The 16,120-nt window shown below is 55.0% G+C and overlaps 1 protein-coding gene across 6 annotated transcripts in view; it reads right to left on the bottom strand.

The window, feature by feature from the left end:
• The window catches only part of KCNAB2 (potassium voltage-gated channel subfamily A regulatory beta subunit 2), an 86,197-nt gene that overhangs the window by 22,166 nt on the left and 47,911 nt on the right, over positions 1-16,120 (bottom strand). For all 6 annotated transcript variants that reach the window (XM_087858246.1, XM_045803520.2, XM_087858248.1 and 3 more), the window contains 2 exons: positions 4,364-4,407; positions 3,493-3,530 (listed from right to left, as the gene is read on the bottom strand). In XM_087858246.1, the coding sequence (XP_087714372.1) occupies positions 3,493-3,530; positions 4,364-4,407 (82 nt within the window). The remainder of the gene's footprint in view (positions 1-3,492; positions 3,531-4,363; positions 4,408-16,120) is intronic.

The raw sequence follows: 16,120 nt of genomic DNA on the forward strand, positions 1-16,120 counted from the left end.
CCTGTCGCTTAGCAGAAAGATGTCAGCACGACTCTAACTACACCAGGCCAGTGAGAAAAGAGAGTGACGGGTGGGAATTTTCGGGGCTGTGCTTTTTATTTTTTTATAGTTCTGCTATGATTTTGGTATAATTCCTCCTCAAGGCTTTTCTTTAAAGGTTTATTTATTTTAGAGGTGGGGGGAGAGCGAGTGTGTGCGTGCACATGAATGGGGGTGGGGGGGAAGGGGCAGAGGGAGCGAGAGAGTCTCAGACTCCTGGCTGAGCATGGAACCCGATGGGGGGCTCGAGCTCACGACCTTGAGATCATGACCTGAGCCCAAATCAAGAGTCGGATGCTCGACTGACTGAGCCGCCCAGGTGCCCCCTCTTCCAGGTTTTTCTATGTGAATATATGCTTTTCCCCTGCAAGACCGTAGCTCTCACATACGGACCACTGTTGGCGCTGTTCTCCACACACTCGCTCCTGGGTCTGTCCCCACGTCATTCTTTAAAACGTGACTCTTAAAGGCTTGTGCTCTGTGAGTGCACCCTACTTTACGTGACGGACACTTTATTTTGTGACCGGTTGGATTTTTCCAATGTCAGAGTCCCTGAAACTAAAGGCAGGAGGAAGCTTAGGAGACATGTGGGCCTTCTCCCTGCTGTCCCTACTTGGGGGGCCAGGGGAATCCATCCCCCCCTGAGCTGGGAGCTGGTCGTGGGTGCTGAAGCAGGCCCCGAGGTGCTATTCCCAGCTTACGATTCTCCAGGTAAGACCCTGGGCACCTTCTCCATCTCTAGGGCTCTGCTTCCTCCCAATGGGGTGACGGCACCTGCCTCCCTGGGTTGATGGAGGATGGAATTCCGTAATAAATAAAGTTTGTAGCTACTACCCTTATCAGATGTCCAATGCCCAGGCTGCTCTGAACACTTGCTCTGAGGAGGAGATTTTTACCTGAGTGGCCATGTGAGGTCACAAACAGGGCACTGGACTAGAGGTTGGAAACCTGACTCCGACCAGGGCAGCTCCAACATTGGCCATGTGATCAGAGGCTTACTAACACTGTCTGCTTCCTCTGTGGGCTGGCTCTGCTCTGCCCAGCCCCCAAGGATTCCCTCCCCAGGGCCACAGCCCCACAGACATTTGCGGACAGAGGACAGAGAACGGCCGACTTTCTCTGTAAAGGACCCGAGAGTACACGCTTTAGTCTTTGCGGGCCAGATGGTGTCTGTGGCAACTTGTAACGGGAAATCAGCCACAGACTGTATGTAAATGAATGGGCGTGGCTGCCTGCCAATAAAGCTTTATTTATAAAAAATGGGTTGTGGAATTCATAGAGACAGAGAGTAGAGCAGAGGTTACCAGGGGCTGGGAATCATTCCCTCATGGTGACAGAGTTTTGTTTGGGGTGATGAAAACTTTTGAAGGCAGACCGTGGTGATGGTTGCCCAGCAAAGAGAATGTACTTAATACCATGGAAATGTACAGTTAAAAATTGTTAATAAGGTAAATTTTATGTTATGCATATTTTAACCACAATGAAAATGGTGAAAATAGCCAATTTTATGTCTTGTATATTTAATTAAAAGTAAAAAAAAAAAAGAAAGAAAGAAAAAAAAAATGGGGCTGTGGGCCAGATTTGGCCTGTGGGCCGCTGCTTACGGAGTCTGTGGAGTCCTGCCATGGGACCCCCCCTCCCCATCTTTGCCACATTAAATCCACCCAGTCCTCACTTCTGTGTCTCCCTGGCATCAAGGTGTCTTGCACACAAAAGGTAACTCTAAAAACAGGACTGTTTCTGGATTCCTTGGCAGGCCACCCACCTTCCTCTGGACATGGGCTTAGCAAGCGGCACCCATCTGGAATGCCCAGGGGGCTCGTGGTCTCCCCACTCTGGGACAGCACACATGTTCCTCTGTGGTCCCGGGATGGTCCCTGATCCTCTATTGCCAGCGCTGCTGGCTCGGACAGGGCAGGCAGACAGCTAAAGAATAAACCGTGGCCATTCTTCATCTGAACTGTGGCGAGGTGGGCCCCTCATCCTTGACGTATTGATTATTTTGGACACTAACTGTAGGATTTAATACGAAAATTCTGCTTGCTCCTTTGCTCAATCATTTTCACCTGCCAGGACCTCTGAGAGCCCCGGATCTGTCATCTATTGTATCTGCTGTCCTCCCAGCTTTGTGTCATCTGGAAACGACTTCTAGTATCTTCATACGTGTCATGTCTACGTGATGGGGACATGGCAGAGGCTGGAGCCAGCAGGGCTGCCGCTGGGTCATTAATCAATACTCTTTGGGTACAATGGATCTGTTGGTGAAAAAAAACACCCAAGAGGGATGGTTACCATCCAGCCACTTCCCTGTGCCTTTCTCCCAAGGACATCACACACAGGGTAGCGAATGCCATTTGGAAATGAAGTCATTCCCTTCCACAGCAAAAGGGAAACAGGTGAGTCAGACACTACTGATTTCGGGTGAACCACGTGAGCTCCAGGGCTCCGACCTTCTGTGCTAAGTGCTCGCAACCCATCTGGTGGCTAAAGGCAAAACAATTCCCCGCACCTTGGGACCCCTTTCTCCTGAGACAGTCCAGAGCCAGACCCTCAAAACAAGGGCAAGGCATTCCACAACCCGCTATTGTCATGAAAGGAAAAAGGGACAAAAACACAAACGAGATACATTCAGATTTTGACAGAAGCAGAGCTTTTCCTTTGAAAACTAACTGAGCAATCACAGCTAACAAGGTCTCAGATGAACGCACTTATTAATTTTTAAATGCAACCTTTCCGAGAGTAAGTAGGGCAGACGTGAGGGCAGCTTCTCGTGCAGATGTCCAGAGCTCTCGGAGCAAACGCCGCAGCTCTCCCTTCCCAGATAATCACTCGCGGCCCAGAAGCGCACCCCAGCCTGGCGATGCGCCGGCCCCTCCCCGACAGACGCTGACGGCGTGGCCTCGCAGTGTGAAGACGGGAGCCCCAGCGAGGGCACAGGATAAACGACAGCTACAGGAAATGAGCAGTTAGGGGCTGGGTCTTCAGCTTGTGGCAAAATTTGCAACATCTAGAATAGTCTATATTCTAAATGACCTCAGCAGACGCGCACAGGAGTTTCAAATCCACGTGGGGGCACTCAGTCGGAGCAGCTTAGAAAGACACGGCGCTGTGTGATTTGGAAAACAGGGCTGCCTGGGTTTTCCTGGCTAGCGGGGGGCTAGGTGCTGTGCAGGTGAGGAACCTGAGTTTCTGGGCCTTTCGGGCACTCACGGACTCTCCAAGGCACCCAGCTGCGAGGGGCAGGCACCAGATTTGGCATCTTTTAACACTCCCATGGCTCCCCTCACCCCTCCCGCTGCCCCAAAGGGCCACAGCACCCTTGGGCAGTGGAACGTGGGAGGCTGCGGTGGCTGCTGAGAGCACAGGCCCGCTGGTTCATGCGGTGGACTCCACCAGGTGCCCGCCGGGGCCAGCCTTGGCTGGGACCTGGGGCCTGCAGGAGCCCCATCTTACCTCATCGGTGATCTGGCCTCCGAAGGTCACCCATGTTCCTAGAAGGAGACACATGGGCTCAAGTCAGAGAACGTCTCCAGGGAGCTTGCCCCTCCCCCCCGCCCCCCCTCCCCCGCCCCGGGGTGGTCCATCCTCGGGCTGCAGGGCCTGGCTGAGCCACAGGCCACCATGCCACTCTGCTCTGTGGGGAGCACGTCCTTGGCATGCAGGGACACCTGGCCTTCTGGGCAAGTCTCCTTCTCTTGGGGACACTGAATGGGAGACGGGATGTGCTTGGAGCCGGCAGCTGGCTGCAGGTCTTTGGAGCGCTTGCTGGGGTGCAAGCTGATGGACGCCTGTGCTGGCGACCTGCCCCAGGGAGCTGGATGAGGGACGCCTCCCGGAAAACGGGCCGGGTCTGACAGCCATGCCCTCGTGCCTGCTGGGCGGGGTGTGTGTGTGTGGGGGTGTGTGTTGAGGGGTGTGTCGGGAACATACTGTATGTACCATGGAGATGCAGGGACAGTGTATTCTGGGAACAGAGCTCACATCTGGGGAAAGTCTAGATAAAAGAGCAAAATCCTGCCCTCTATGAGGACTCAGTCTCGTAAGGACAGAAGATGCTCTCCAGACACACCTGGGGCCAGGGTGCTTCTCTGATTTTCAGGTGTGAGGCAGGGGTCTGTATGTGCACACAGCCCCTGGTACTCACCTCCCTTCCCCCGTCCCTCTCCTTGGACACCCCCCCAACCACTGGTTGCCATGACAACTGAGCCTTGCCAGCTCCCCAATCCTGGCTTCCTCCCCTCACCCCCAGGGCTGGCCCCTTCAGCCCTCCCAAAACCCCTGCCTCCTTGGGTAGCCCTTTACAAAGGGGGGCCCCCACACTCACCGAGCCCCAGGCAGGAGACCCTCAGGCCTGACTTGCCCAAGTTCCTGGAAAACAAACTTGGTGTGAGTTCTCAGTGACCAGGACAGGACCTGCCAGCCAGGCACGCGCCCCTCCCCACGCCCCACCCCGCTGTTCCCAAAGCCCAGCCCCAAGTTTGAACTCCCCACTCCAGTCAATGTATCTTATGAGACTCTGAAGGCAAGGGGTCCTCAGGAGAGAGGCCTGTGGCTCACCTGCCCTTAGGCATAAAGAGCCAACTGTCTGTTCCTCCCTACCTGCCATAACCACACCAGGGCACGACCACGTGGCTGGGCCATATTGGTGACCACGGCAGGGCCTGGAGAGCCACCTCGAAAGACAGTAGTGGAATGGGCTGATTGAGGCCTTGTGGTACCGGCCATCACAGTACCTGCCCAATGAAGATCCCAGGGTCCACATGAAGGGGACACAGGCCATCACTAATGTCCTTAGGAGGTCAGTACCCGGCTGCGGACGGGGATGCCCATCTGTCCTGGCCTGTTTGTCCTGGCTCAGGCTGGCTGGGGGCCTGCAGGGGCAGCCACAGGCCGGACGGTATTCAAGTGGCACGTCCGCGACCTCCACAGCTCTGTGGGTCAGGTGCCCTCCTTTTCCCGGTACTCCCATTTCACATAGGCGTACACTGGGCCTGCCCAGGAGCAGAGGAGCCGGGATTCCACCTAGCAGTCAGCTCTGCAAGCATGCTCCCCATCACGACGGCATGCCCCTACTCTGTTCATCGGCGGCACAGGATGTGAGCTGCTCACAGGGTGAGGTGGCCCAGGGCAGGGTGTGAGTCCACTCCCCTGGGGGAACCCCGCTGCCCGTAGCCCAGTCCTGGGACCAGCCTGGGGTGGACACCCAGCCAGCCAGTGGGAAGTCAGAGAGTTGAGACAGACTCAGGGTGAGCCCCAGCCTCCTTCCCTGAGGGCTCCAGCTCTTTTGTCTGAAGTCTCGGTTTCCTGGTTCCCAGACCCCAGGACCCTGCCCACATCACAGGTGGTCATGGGGGGTGGGGAGGGGATATAACAAACTTGTAAACCGTCTGAGTCACCAAGTTTAAAGTAGTTCTGGAATGCCCAGGTTTCTTTTCAAATTTCCCATTAAAACCAGCCCAGCTGCCAGCCTGTTGTTCCCACAGGGAGTGCTGGGATTTTCCCTAATAAGTTCAGAACAGCAGCGGGTACCTCTGTGAGGCAGGGAGCAGATCGATCAGAGGCTCTGAAGCCACAACTCAAACCCTGGCTGTGTGCCCCTGGCTGCGTGATGTAACCTCCTGCTGCCTCAAGGGTGCCCCTCTGCAGAATGGGCTCCCAGGGCTGGCCGCGAGGATGAAACGAGGTGACACGTGCCTGGGGCAGAGCGTCACAGAACACTGACCCCACCTTTTTCCTCACGCCAGAAGCAACGGACGAATCAAGAGCTTTGAAAGTTAATGCGTTAAAAGACGGAAGTCTCGCCTGTTCTTCTCCCCTATAAATCAGTGAAATAAATCCGATGATGCCGTCAGCACGGCTCGGATGTTCCGACCTGGAGCAACGTGCATTCGTGGCTGCCGGGAGGGAAGGCACTATGTTATCACGTTGTGGACACACACAGTGCTATCGCATCCCCACAGGCCTGTGGGAAAATACTTAGAATATTCCTGATTTAGCTTCAGCTTTGCTATGAGAGAGTTAAAATAGAAGACATATGAAATTTAAGGGCTGAGCAGTCCAAAGACGTGACTTAAAAGTTTTCTTACGCACTTCAAATCATGCTTGAATTGACGTTGCTTCTAAGCATAAAGTTAATTTTTGTTTTGTTGTCTGTACATAAACAGGAATTAAAAAGTCTTTTTTTTTTTTTTTTTTTAAAGGAAGAAAGACACAACCACATCATCTGCAGACCGTGCACCAGGCCAGGCCAATTTAACAGTGCAGGTAATTTTCCCCACGCCAGCTAGAAGGTTCCTGTGGCACGAAATCAGAGCATTGCTTAAAAGCAGTCTGGGAAAGAAGCAAAAGGGATCGGAGATTCTGATCAGTGGTTCTGAACTGTTTGGGGTCACAGGCCCCTTTGAGAAACCGATAAAGGCTCTGGACCCCTTCCCTGGAAACGTGCAGGACACGAAGACCCTCAGAACCCTGTTTGCAAGGCCCGGGTGCTCACAAGGCCCCCGGGCACCTGGTCTCGAAAAGTCCAGGTGCTGGAAGGGAGGCTGAGCTCCCGACTCTGCAAAACTAACTCCCACTCGTGACCACGGGAAGCAGTCTCCTGGCCAGGCTCCGTGGAAGGCTGAGTTTTAGGTGCGTCCTCCAGTTCGCTTTAGCAGCGTGGACCCAGATGCCTGAACAGGCTGTGTGTTCAGGGGGACGAGCAGTTTTAGCAACAGACAGACAGGAGCACAGAACATCTGGCTGAGTCCACCTGGGTCTGTGGCTGAAAGCGGTGCCCGCCGCCCCTTGCCCACCAGAACAGGCCGGGACCCAGGGCGTTCGGCTCTCCCGCTGCATCTCCGCCCACTGCCCACAGGAATAATTTAACAAAACTAGGACACCGCGTGATGCCGTAATTACCCCGCTCAAGTTGTCTCCCCGATAAAATGATGGTATTAGTTCTGCCATCCGCTGCCAGGCCTCGGGAGAAGAAATGAGAAAGGACAGGGTATCTCCGGGCTAAAAGTTTTATAAATAAGGCTGCTCGGTGGGGGTGGGGAGCTCCACAAATCTGTGCCTCGGCTGGACCAGGGGCTGGGGACATGCTGCCCCTTGAAACTCCCACGACTCGAACATTGTTTTCTCCAGATTTTTCTCCCCTAATTAAAAGTCCTGATAAAATAGTTGGCCAAATAATGTGAGTCTCCATTAATTTGCCGTATGTCTCTCCTGTGGTCTGGAAACATGCTAATGAGGACTCATGGATTTCACCTCTGCTGGAGGAGGGCACTGATGCCCGTCGCATTAGCCACCAGACGCTCTGTGCCCCTTGATACCACACCTCAGACCCCGGGTAATTACAGGTCCTTTCGAAAGGGTCCGAGGCCTTTCAATTCAGCGATGCAGGTGGAGGACAACCCTTTGAGCCGGTGACGGACAGCAGCGCGGCCTTCATGAGCTGGTGTGATGAATGTGGGAGCCAGGGTGTTTTCCGGTCGGCTGTCACATTGGGCGGTGATTAACTGTTGACAGGTCTGCCCTGCTCCCAGACTCCAGGTTCCCTATGGACAGGCCTGGGCTTCTGGGGTTTCATCCTCAGATTGTAGCTGACATCAGCAGGGTCTCGGGGGTGCTTGTTGGGTAACTGGGGGGCGAGAAGTCCCCGCACTGACACCAGGGCCTTGGGACTGAATGGTAGCCCCTCCCCTTATTCTCAGGGCTTGGCATTATATTTTGTCCACACTGAGCCCCTCTTGGGCCCTCCAGCAAGAATGTGGCACTCTGGCTACCCACCTTTAGTTCCCTTAACACCAAAGGGTGTGGCTGGAGGCCCCTCCTGGCCGGCTTCCTAAGGAGGTGGTCAGAGTGGGGGGTAAAGAGCAATCAGGCCCCCTGCGGCCCCTACCTGCATCCTAGCTGTGGCCCTGGGACAGTCACTACGGAGCAGCCCCATGGGGCGGTACCGTGTAGGGCAGGTACCTACCTGTAAGGCAGGTACTCTGGTCACCAAGGGCACCCAATGGTTGGGATTCTGGCTCCCACCTCAGCCTCTATGAAACCACACTTCCTGCAGGTGCGTGAACCCACTTTCTTTCCCCCACACTGTGAGAAAAGCTCAGCAGACCACGTGTAAGGACAGATGGGGTCTCCTAGTTAGGAAGTGCTGGGGCTGGGATCTGAGCCCAGCTTCTCCGTGGACTGTAAACCCCCTAGCCTGGTGAGCATCTCCCCTTACCGTCTGTCTCACCCTCCCTGTCTCCTGCACAAACATGTGCACACACACGCACATGCACATCCATGTAAATACATGCACACATGCGCTCATGGGCACAAAGACACACACACAGACACACACAGACATGCACACACATCCATGCAAATACAAACACACATGCGCCCATGGGCACATACACACCCACACCCAGACACACCCAGACACACACACACACACACACACACACAGACATGCACACACATCCATGCAAATTCAAGCATGCATGCGCCCATGGGCACACACACACAGACACACACACACACACACACACACACACACAGAGACACACACACACACACACACACGCACGCACACACAGTAATCTCCAGCACCCAGGCTGTTCGAGATTTACTCCTTAATGGATCATAGGATCTTCGGCAGGAAATCATGTTAATACCCGTATTTTCCATTTACATAGCACTTCACATTTTTTAGAAATGGTCTCACTTATATGAACTCCTTTAATGATCCCAGGATTGACTTAAAAATAGCAGCAAGTAACAGGTATCTAACTCGAAATACACAGTGTGTTTACTCTTAGCTTTTGATCCCCACTTAACAAAAGATACAAGCCAGCAGGGCTTCTAGACTAGAGAAGTCCACTCTGGATTGTCCTCACTGAGCTAGAGGGTGGGAACACAAGCTTTTCCTCCAGAGGCTCATCAAAGAATATTAAATGCCCCAAGGACCCAGGGAAGGAGGGGATGTGGGTGGAGATGCAGAAGGACTCAGAGTTATTCCAAAATTCATCTCCAGGAGGCACGGGACTCAACACGGTTCTTCCACGTGGGGTCCGACTTTAGGCATTGGTTCGGGGTGGGGGGTGTAAGCTCTACATCTCAGTGTCAGGAATGATTCTCTCAGTACTTTTCAAGTTGGCTACACCACCAGCTAGAAACCCAGACAGTGTCCTCAAATACAGCTAGAATCTTCTGTGCCTCTTTCCGAGCCCATGTGACACTCTGGGTCCAGCTGATACAGATTGTTTGCTGTAAGACCATGGTTTCCCAGCAACATCATTCTAGAAAGGGCAAAGGACTAAGAAAGGCCAGACCCCCAAGCCAGGTGCCCTATGATCTGCCCCCAGGGGTCCTTCGTACAAAGCTGCAACTCTCCTCTTCCACCTGGGTGCATCAGCCAAGCATTGGAGCAAGGCCCGGGGTGGGGCAAGGGGTGGCATGTCAGGAGCAGGAGGAAGGTCCCTGCCCCCGACACCCTCTCCACATACAAGCCGCAGCAAGACAGCCTGGAGCCAGGTGGCGGACGGAGCCCAGGCAGGGGTGCAGGGGACAGCTGGGGCTAAGGACCAGCAGGGAAGCCCGGATGCTGTTCTGTGCCCTGCTGAGTGACAGTCCTGCCCGTGGAGACACCCGGGCCTGGGGTCTAGCTCAGGTGGTTCACCTGAAGTCCCTGAATATCAAATCAATGCATCTCATGATGGACTAACTGCAAAGACCACCCACGGGGCATCTTCTGGGGCCCGTGGCCAGTGCCGGGGGTTCCCAGGAAGAGAAAGCATCACAGGGTCCTCCATGGGTAGCTTAGTTATTATTACCTGCCCCCCCCCCATCAAAGGAAACAAATAGGCAGAAGGAAGAGAAGCCATCATGCACCTTCCTGCGCCCCCCACCCCCTCCTTGCGGTGGTAAAGAAAGAAACTTGGGGCTAACCCCGAGCCGCGATGGTATTTTTCACCCACCCAGTCCATGCAGCACTAGGAGACCCCCCTTGCCTCGGGGGCCTCTCAGTATGCCAAGTGCCCACATCTGACAACGGATTTGCAGATTTTCCTGGCTCTCTAATGGGGTGCTGTAGGGGGGAAGCTTGACCCCACGAACCGCCCCCAGGGCCCGTACCTATATTTCATCCCGGGCTGTTTCACGCTGGCATCACTGGCGCATGGGAGGCTCTGCGTGGACAGGTGTCCCAGGCTCCGGGCCACCATGGCCACGGCGCGGAAGCGGCCACGGGAGCCCAGGCTGGGGCTGCTGGCCGCCGGCCGGCCCAGCCGCTCCTCGGGGCCCCGGCCCTTGAGGCTGTGCTCCGAGCACGCGAAGGATACCTGCATGCCGAGGCCAGGTACCCAGCTCCTGGCTGCGTCCCCCTCCTTCCAGGCCTCTAGAAGCCCTCCTTCTCCCAGGACAAGACTTTATCCCAGAAAGCTAGGAAGCGGCGAGGCGTTCCTTCAGGAGCGAGGATTTCCCAAAGCAACAACAGAAAAATCCTGTGCGGTGTCCGAGGGAAGGGAATCAAATGTCCAGAATCCAGCTAGAAAAGACCTCATCAGAGGGAACTCGGGAATCCAGGTGCAGAGGGGGGAGCCACTTCCTCTCCCTTCACATCTTTCTCTGGCTCCGCAGGTCCTTCCCCTGCCCTCACCCTGGTCTGGCTCGGGCTGCCCCGGCCCCCAGCCCCGCAGCCTCGGGCAGGGCTGGGCTGCCAGTTACTCCCGACCTCCGCGTGACATCGCCGTCCTCCGAGGGAGAAGGGAGGGCGCCTCCCTTCAGGGTGGCAGCCTGGGGGCTGAGCAGGCTGCTGCCGGGGGGTTTCGGGAGCAGCTGCTTTTCCAGGCTTCCCAGAGCCCAGATCGTGGCTCTGCACACCACGCGTTGTTGGCGCTCCCACCAAGTAAATTAGGTGACCAGTGAGAAGCGCAGGAGGCATCTAACGATTCATTATTAATGACATGGGCTGCACAGCCGCCTGCCCTGGCCGCTCCCCGGGAGGCCGACAGCCGGGACTCAGACAGGCAGGGGCTGCCGCCAGGGAGGACCGCTGAGCTTGCAGGCGGCCGGCCGCGGCCCACTCTAGCCGCTTGGGGTTTGCATCCAGGAAAGTGGGGCTTCCACTAGGGTTTAGCGCAAGGAGAAGCTGAATCACCAGAAATGTGGAGGAAAGACCCCTCTGTCTAGATGATAGAATGCAGACAACCCGAGCAGAGAAATGTGGGGGTCGTGGACCAGAGACCTGAGAAGTGCTGGCCCTCCACAGTCCTTAGCTCACAACAGACACTCAGTAAATACTTCTGGAATAAATGCGTGAATGAATGAATGAAGAGAGACACCGCTCCCTGTTACCCCATCCTCCTTTACTACACTCCTGGGTTCAGGATGAAGCTGGGAGCAAGGCTGTCCTCCTGGAACAAAGCTCACAGGGCGTCCTCAAACCCCAGGAGATGCCTCCAGTGGCAGGAGGGGCTGGCTTTGCCCTCTGACCCTGAGCATGGCACCCTAGCCCTGCAAGGTGAGCCCTGGCCAAAGCTGCTCTTTGGGTTCTTTCTTGCCATGTGGGAGGAGCAGAGAAAGAGAGGAAGAGAGCAGGTGGTTGGGGTCTCATTCAGGCTCTGCTGCTAATTTGCTGTGTGATCACAGGCAGGGGACTTGCCCTCTCTGGGCCTCCACTGACAAAATAAGGGGTGTGGTCTGAGAGGATGCTCTCTCTCCCAGCTTCGACCCACAGGGCCCTTCCACACCAGCTGTCTGTCCACCCTCCTCTCTGACAGCACCCAGAGAAGAATCCACCCAAAGATGTTCATGATGGGGGCGCGCTTGGGTGGCTCAGTCGTTAAGCATCTGAATTCGGCTCAGGTCATGATCCCAGGGTGCTGGGATCGAGCCCACATCGGGGTCCCTGCTGGGCAGGAAGCCTGCTTCTCCCTCTCACACTCGCCTTGCTTGTGTTCCCTTTCCCGCTGTCTCTGTCAAATAAATAAATAAAATCTTAAAAAAAAAAAAAGATGTTCATGATGGATGGTGACTGAACTTGCCCTGCCTTTTTGACACAGATATTAAGAATGAAATCTTGTTCCTGTCCTAGCCTCCCTGCTCCTGAGCTGGGCAGCCTAGGGCAAGTGACTTTCTCTCTGAGCCTTGGTGTTCTCCGTGTCGGAAGCAGATCACAGAGCATGGTCAGGTCACAAATAGCATGTACTCCCATGATCCCGCAGCACGAAGAAACGGCTTTTGGAGGTGGGAGTTGGTATAGGCCCACATGTGAGACTCTACCCCCACCTTTTGACTGGTAACTGTACCCCTTTTGTCCTCCCCAGGCCTGACACAGCAGCAGGAGAGACCCCCTGAGGATGATACCTGGACCCAGGGACAGAGCTGGGGCTTTGCCGAGGCAGCCCTGGCAGGTCACAGACACCACCTTCAGATGCCAGTGGGGGCCCCTCAGGACCCAGAGGTCCAGCTCTGCCTGCTCTATTTACCCGCCCACATAAGCCACGGGCCTTCCTGGCCCTCCCTGACCCTCTTGAGTGGCAGGGGCTGGGAAGATGGAAGGGGAGCCTGCAGTGTTGACCCTACTCAATGGCTGAGCCCTTCCCCAAGTTGGGCCCTGGCCTTTAGAAGCCCACAGGCCTGCCAAAGAGGCTGCAGAGGGAGAAGACTCTGCCTCCACTCCTTCCAGGACTCTTCAACTAATGGTCTAGGCCAAGGTTGCTCAACTACCTGACCCGGTTGTCAGGAGAACTTGTTACAAATGCAGATTCCTGGGTCTCACGCTGACCTATTGAATCAGCAGCTCCGGGCCTGGGCCTGGGAAGCTGTGTTTTTTATCAAGAGCTTCTAGTGGTGCTGTGCACCTGGTCTAGGGGATGTGGAAATCTCCTGCTTCGGTCTTCCTTATAGAGTTCATCTCTGTGCTCTGGCAAAGTGTCAGATCTGTCATCTTACTGCGCCTCAGGGGTTCCTCAGGCGGTGTGCTTTAAGCAGCTCCAGGTTAAGTGAGATTCACAAAGACTTAGTCACCACAGTGTGTCAAGTATCATCTGCCTCACCATACAACCCAGCAATTCCACTCCTAGGTATGTGCCCAGAGCACCGAAAACATATGCCCACACAAAACACTTGAACACAAATGTCCATAGCAGCATTACTGATCATAGCCCCAAAGTGAAAACAACCAAATTGCCCATTCATTGATGAATGGATAAGCAAAATATGGCCCATTTATACAACAGAATGTTATTGAGCCATATGAAGGAACGAGGCACTGACACACGCTCCAGCATGGATGAACCTTGAAAATGTTGTGCTAGGTGAGACAAGCCAGTCACAAAAGGCCACATGTCATATGATTCCGTTTACATGAAATGTTCAAAATAGGCAAATCCATTCAGACAGGAAGTAGCTTCATGGTTGCCAGGGGTTGGGGGGAGCGGCGAATTTGGGGAGTGATAACTCATGTGGGTATAGGGTTTCTTTCTGGAGAGATTAAAATGTTCTGAAATTGTGGTGATTTTTGTACAACTCTATGAATATACCAAAATCATTGAATTGTACACTTTAAACCTATCTGGTACATGAATTATTTCTCAATAGAGCTGTTCTCAAAAGAAAACATCACCTGCCTCAAAAGCCTCTGGGCCTTCCTCTTGCTGTTTCCCTTCCTGTTTCTTTGCCTTGGAAGCCCTCCTCGTCCTCTGATATCACCTCAGATAATACACGCAGCATGAAGCCAGTCCCCCAAGCACCGGTCACCTTTCCCTCCTCCAGATGCCACCAGCTACGCTCTACCCAGCGATACACCAGGGTGCTGGGAACCACTTGCTGGTTCCTCTCGGCAAGAAGCACCCCTTCCAGACGTAGGTAGGATGGAGCAGGGTCTTACGCTAGAACCCCAGCCCTCGCTCCGTTCCACTGTCACCTATCATGGAAACGATGGAATTGAATGTTTGACCTCAGAACTCCCCGGGGAAATCCAGGACAAAGAGATGCTGTTCTCAGCAGAGATCTGTCACGTGGAGAAGATGGGCAGGTGGGCGTTTAAAGGCTGGCCAGAGTCTATAACTTTTCACTTGCCTTAAACAGGGGTCATGACTTGCAATACTCTTAGGAGGTCATGAGAATTAGACAAGAGTGGAAAAGCTGGAAGCTTAAACCTTTGACCAGAACTTGCCATGATGTAAAGTCATCCTGAAAGGGCCGCTCCTTTGGAACGTGTCTAGGTGGGGAGGGTGAATTCCAGGCCTGCACTGGTCAACTTGACAATGCGCTTTGCGCAGAAGCATCGAGTGTGGCTGGTGGATTTTGACACATAACAGTTTTTTGGGTTCTTTTTCTCTCTCCCTCTCCCTCTGCCCCTCCCGCTCATGCTCACTTGTTCTCTAAAATAAAATAAGTAAATAAATCTTAAAAAAAAAAAAAAAAGAGTGAGGATGAGCAGCTGTACCCTGCGGAGGCTGGGGTGCCTCCCCGTACCAGCAGGGCTGCCCTGACCATGCCCAGTGGAGCATGTTTTGCACCCAAAGGAGACTTCCTGCCCAAGGAGAGAGGGGTAGATGCTGGGGAGTTGGGGGCTTCTCCAGCGGATGGGAGGTCCTGCCCCTGAAGTTTCTAAGCAAAGAGTGGCTGACTGGTGGCCTTCCTGGAGGAGGTGTCGCCTGGTAGGTAAGAGCTGAAGACCCCCTGGGGGTGTCCTTCAGGACCTCACACCCCAGTCACATCCAGCGCTACCGGCCCTAGAAGGGGAAAAAGGCTAACTGGCTGCCAACCCACTCCTTGCACGTCTTAGTGACGCCCTGTGCAGAGCAGCTGTGCTGTGCCCTGAGTAAGTGCTTCTGCCTCCTTTGGGAGCATCTCTGAGGCACCAACAGTGGCCACTGCACTAACACTGAAGTGACACTTCTTGTGCAGCTAAGTCCCCACCACGGTCTGCTCACACAGGACGGAACTGAGGCACAGAGAGGTCGAGCAAGGAAGGCTGACTCTGGGTCTGCCCTCATTCATAGAGGCGGCAGGCTGGGGGGTGAGCTGTGACAGGGCCCCCCTCCCACGGAGGAGCTCCTGCTCTCAGACCCCTGGACTAAAGGGTGAGGCCTGGGGGTCCGTCCCGGGGGAGCTCCCTGGTGTTCTCTGTGGATTCGATGGGGCTGTGCTGACCCCTGCCTTTCCAGGTGCATGACGCAGAACCAACCCCCCTGGTCCCCATCCTTGCCCAATGAGAAGAGCCTCTTGGCTCCTGCCCCAATCTCAGGGTGGAGGCCGGGGGATCCGTACTGTGAACAGACATGCCCCTGATTCCCGAGGCCAGGCCGACCGGGGAAACACGGGTTACAGAGAGCTCACTAGCAGACGTGTCAGGATTGCTGCAGCCCCTCCTACTCCGTGAGGAGGGGGCTGCTCTGCTGACACCGTGGTCCTGGTCAGCCCTCCATGGAGACCCACAAGACACCCCATGCCTGCCGTCCTCCCAGCCCCTGTTCGTGTCAAGGCAGCTCCTCCCAAATGACTGGCTGGTCTTGCCACCTCCGTCCCTGTCTCCCCTCCCTTCCTTCCACATCTGCTCCTTGTCCACACGGGACGTGGGCTACACCTCCCAGTGCGACTGCTTCCAAGACCATGCTTCTCTCCCACCAGCAGCTGCGCCTGGAGCTCTGTGCTACGTCACGGTCTTACACAGCCCTCAGGACAATTCCGTGAGGAAGTGCCTACAGTCTCCGCTGTCCGGATGGGAAACAGACACAGAGAGGCCGGGTGACTCACCCAAGGTCACACAGGTGCTGCAGGGAGCCGGAATTCCTGCCAGGGCACTCACCCTCGCTCAGGTGGCTCCAGGAGTGCAGCTAGCCCTTGGCACCTGTTGTGGGTGGAAACCGTCCCCAAAAGGACACGCTGAGGTCCCGACTCCGCTGTGACTGCAAACTTATTTGGAAGGAAGGTCTTTGTAGATGTAGTCAGGTTAAGACAAGGTCATCCTGGAGTAGAGGGCCCTAACTCCAACGACTGGCATCCTTATCAGGAGAGAGATCTGGGGAAGATCTGGGCACAGACAGACAGGCGCAGAGGGACAGTAGCCACGTGGAGCCCAGGCAGAGACTGCAGG

Source organism: Ursus americanus, chromosome 33, assembly GCF_024610735.1.
Source record: "Ursus americanus isolate L20-20 chromosome 33, mUrsAme1.1.p, whole genome shotgun sequence".
NCBI classification, from domain to species: domain Eukaryota; kingdom Metazoa; phylum Chordata; class Mammalia; order Carnivora; family Ursidae; genus Ursus; species Ursus americanus.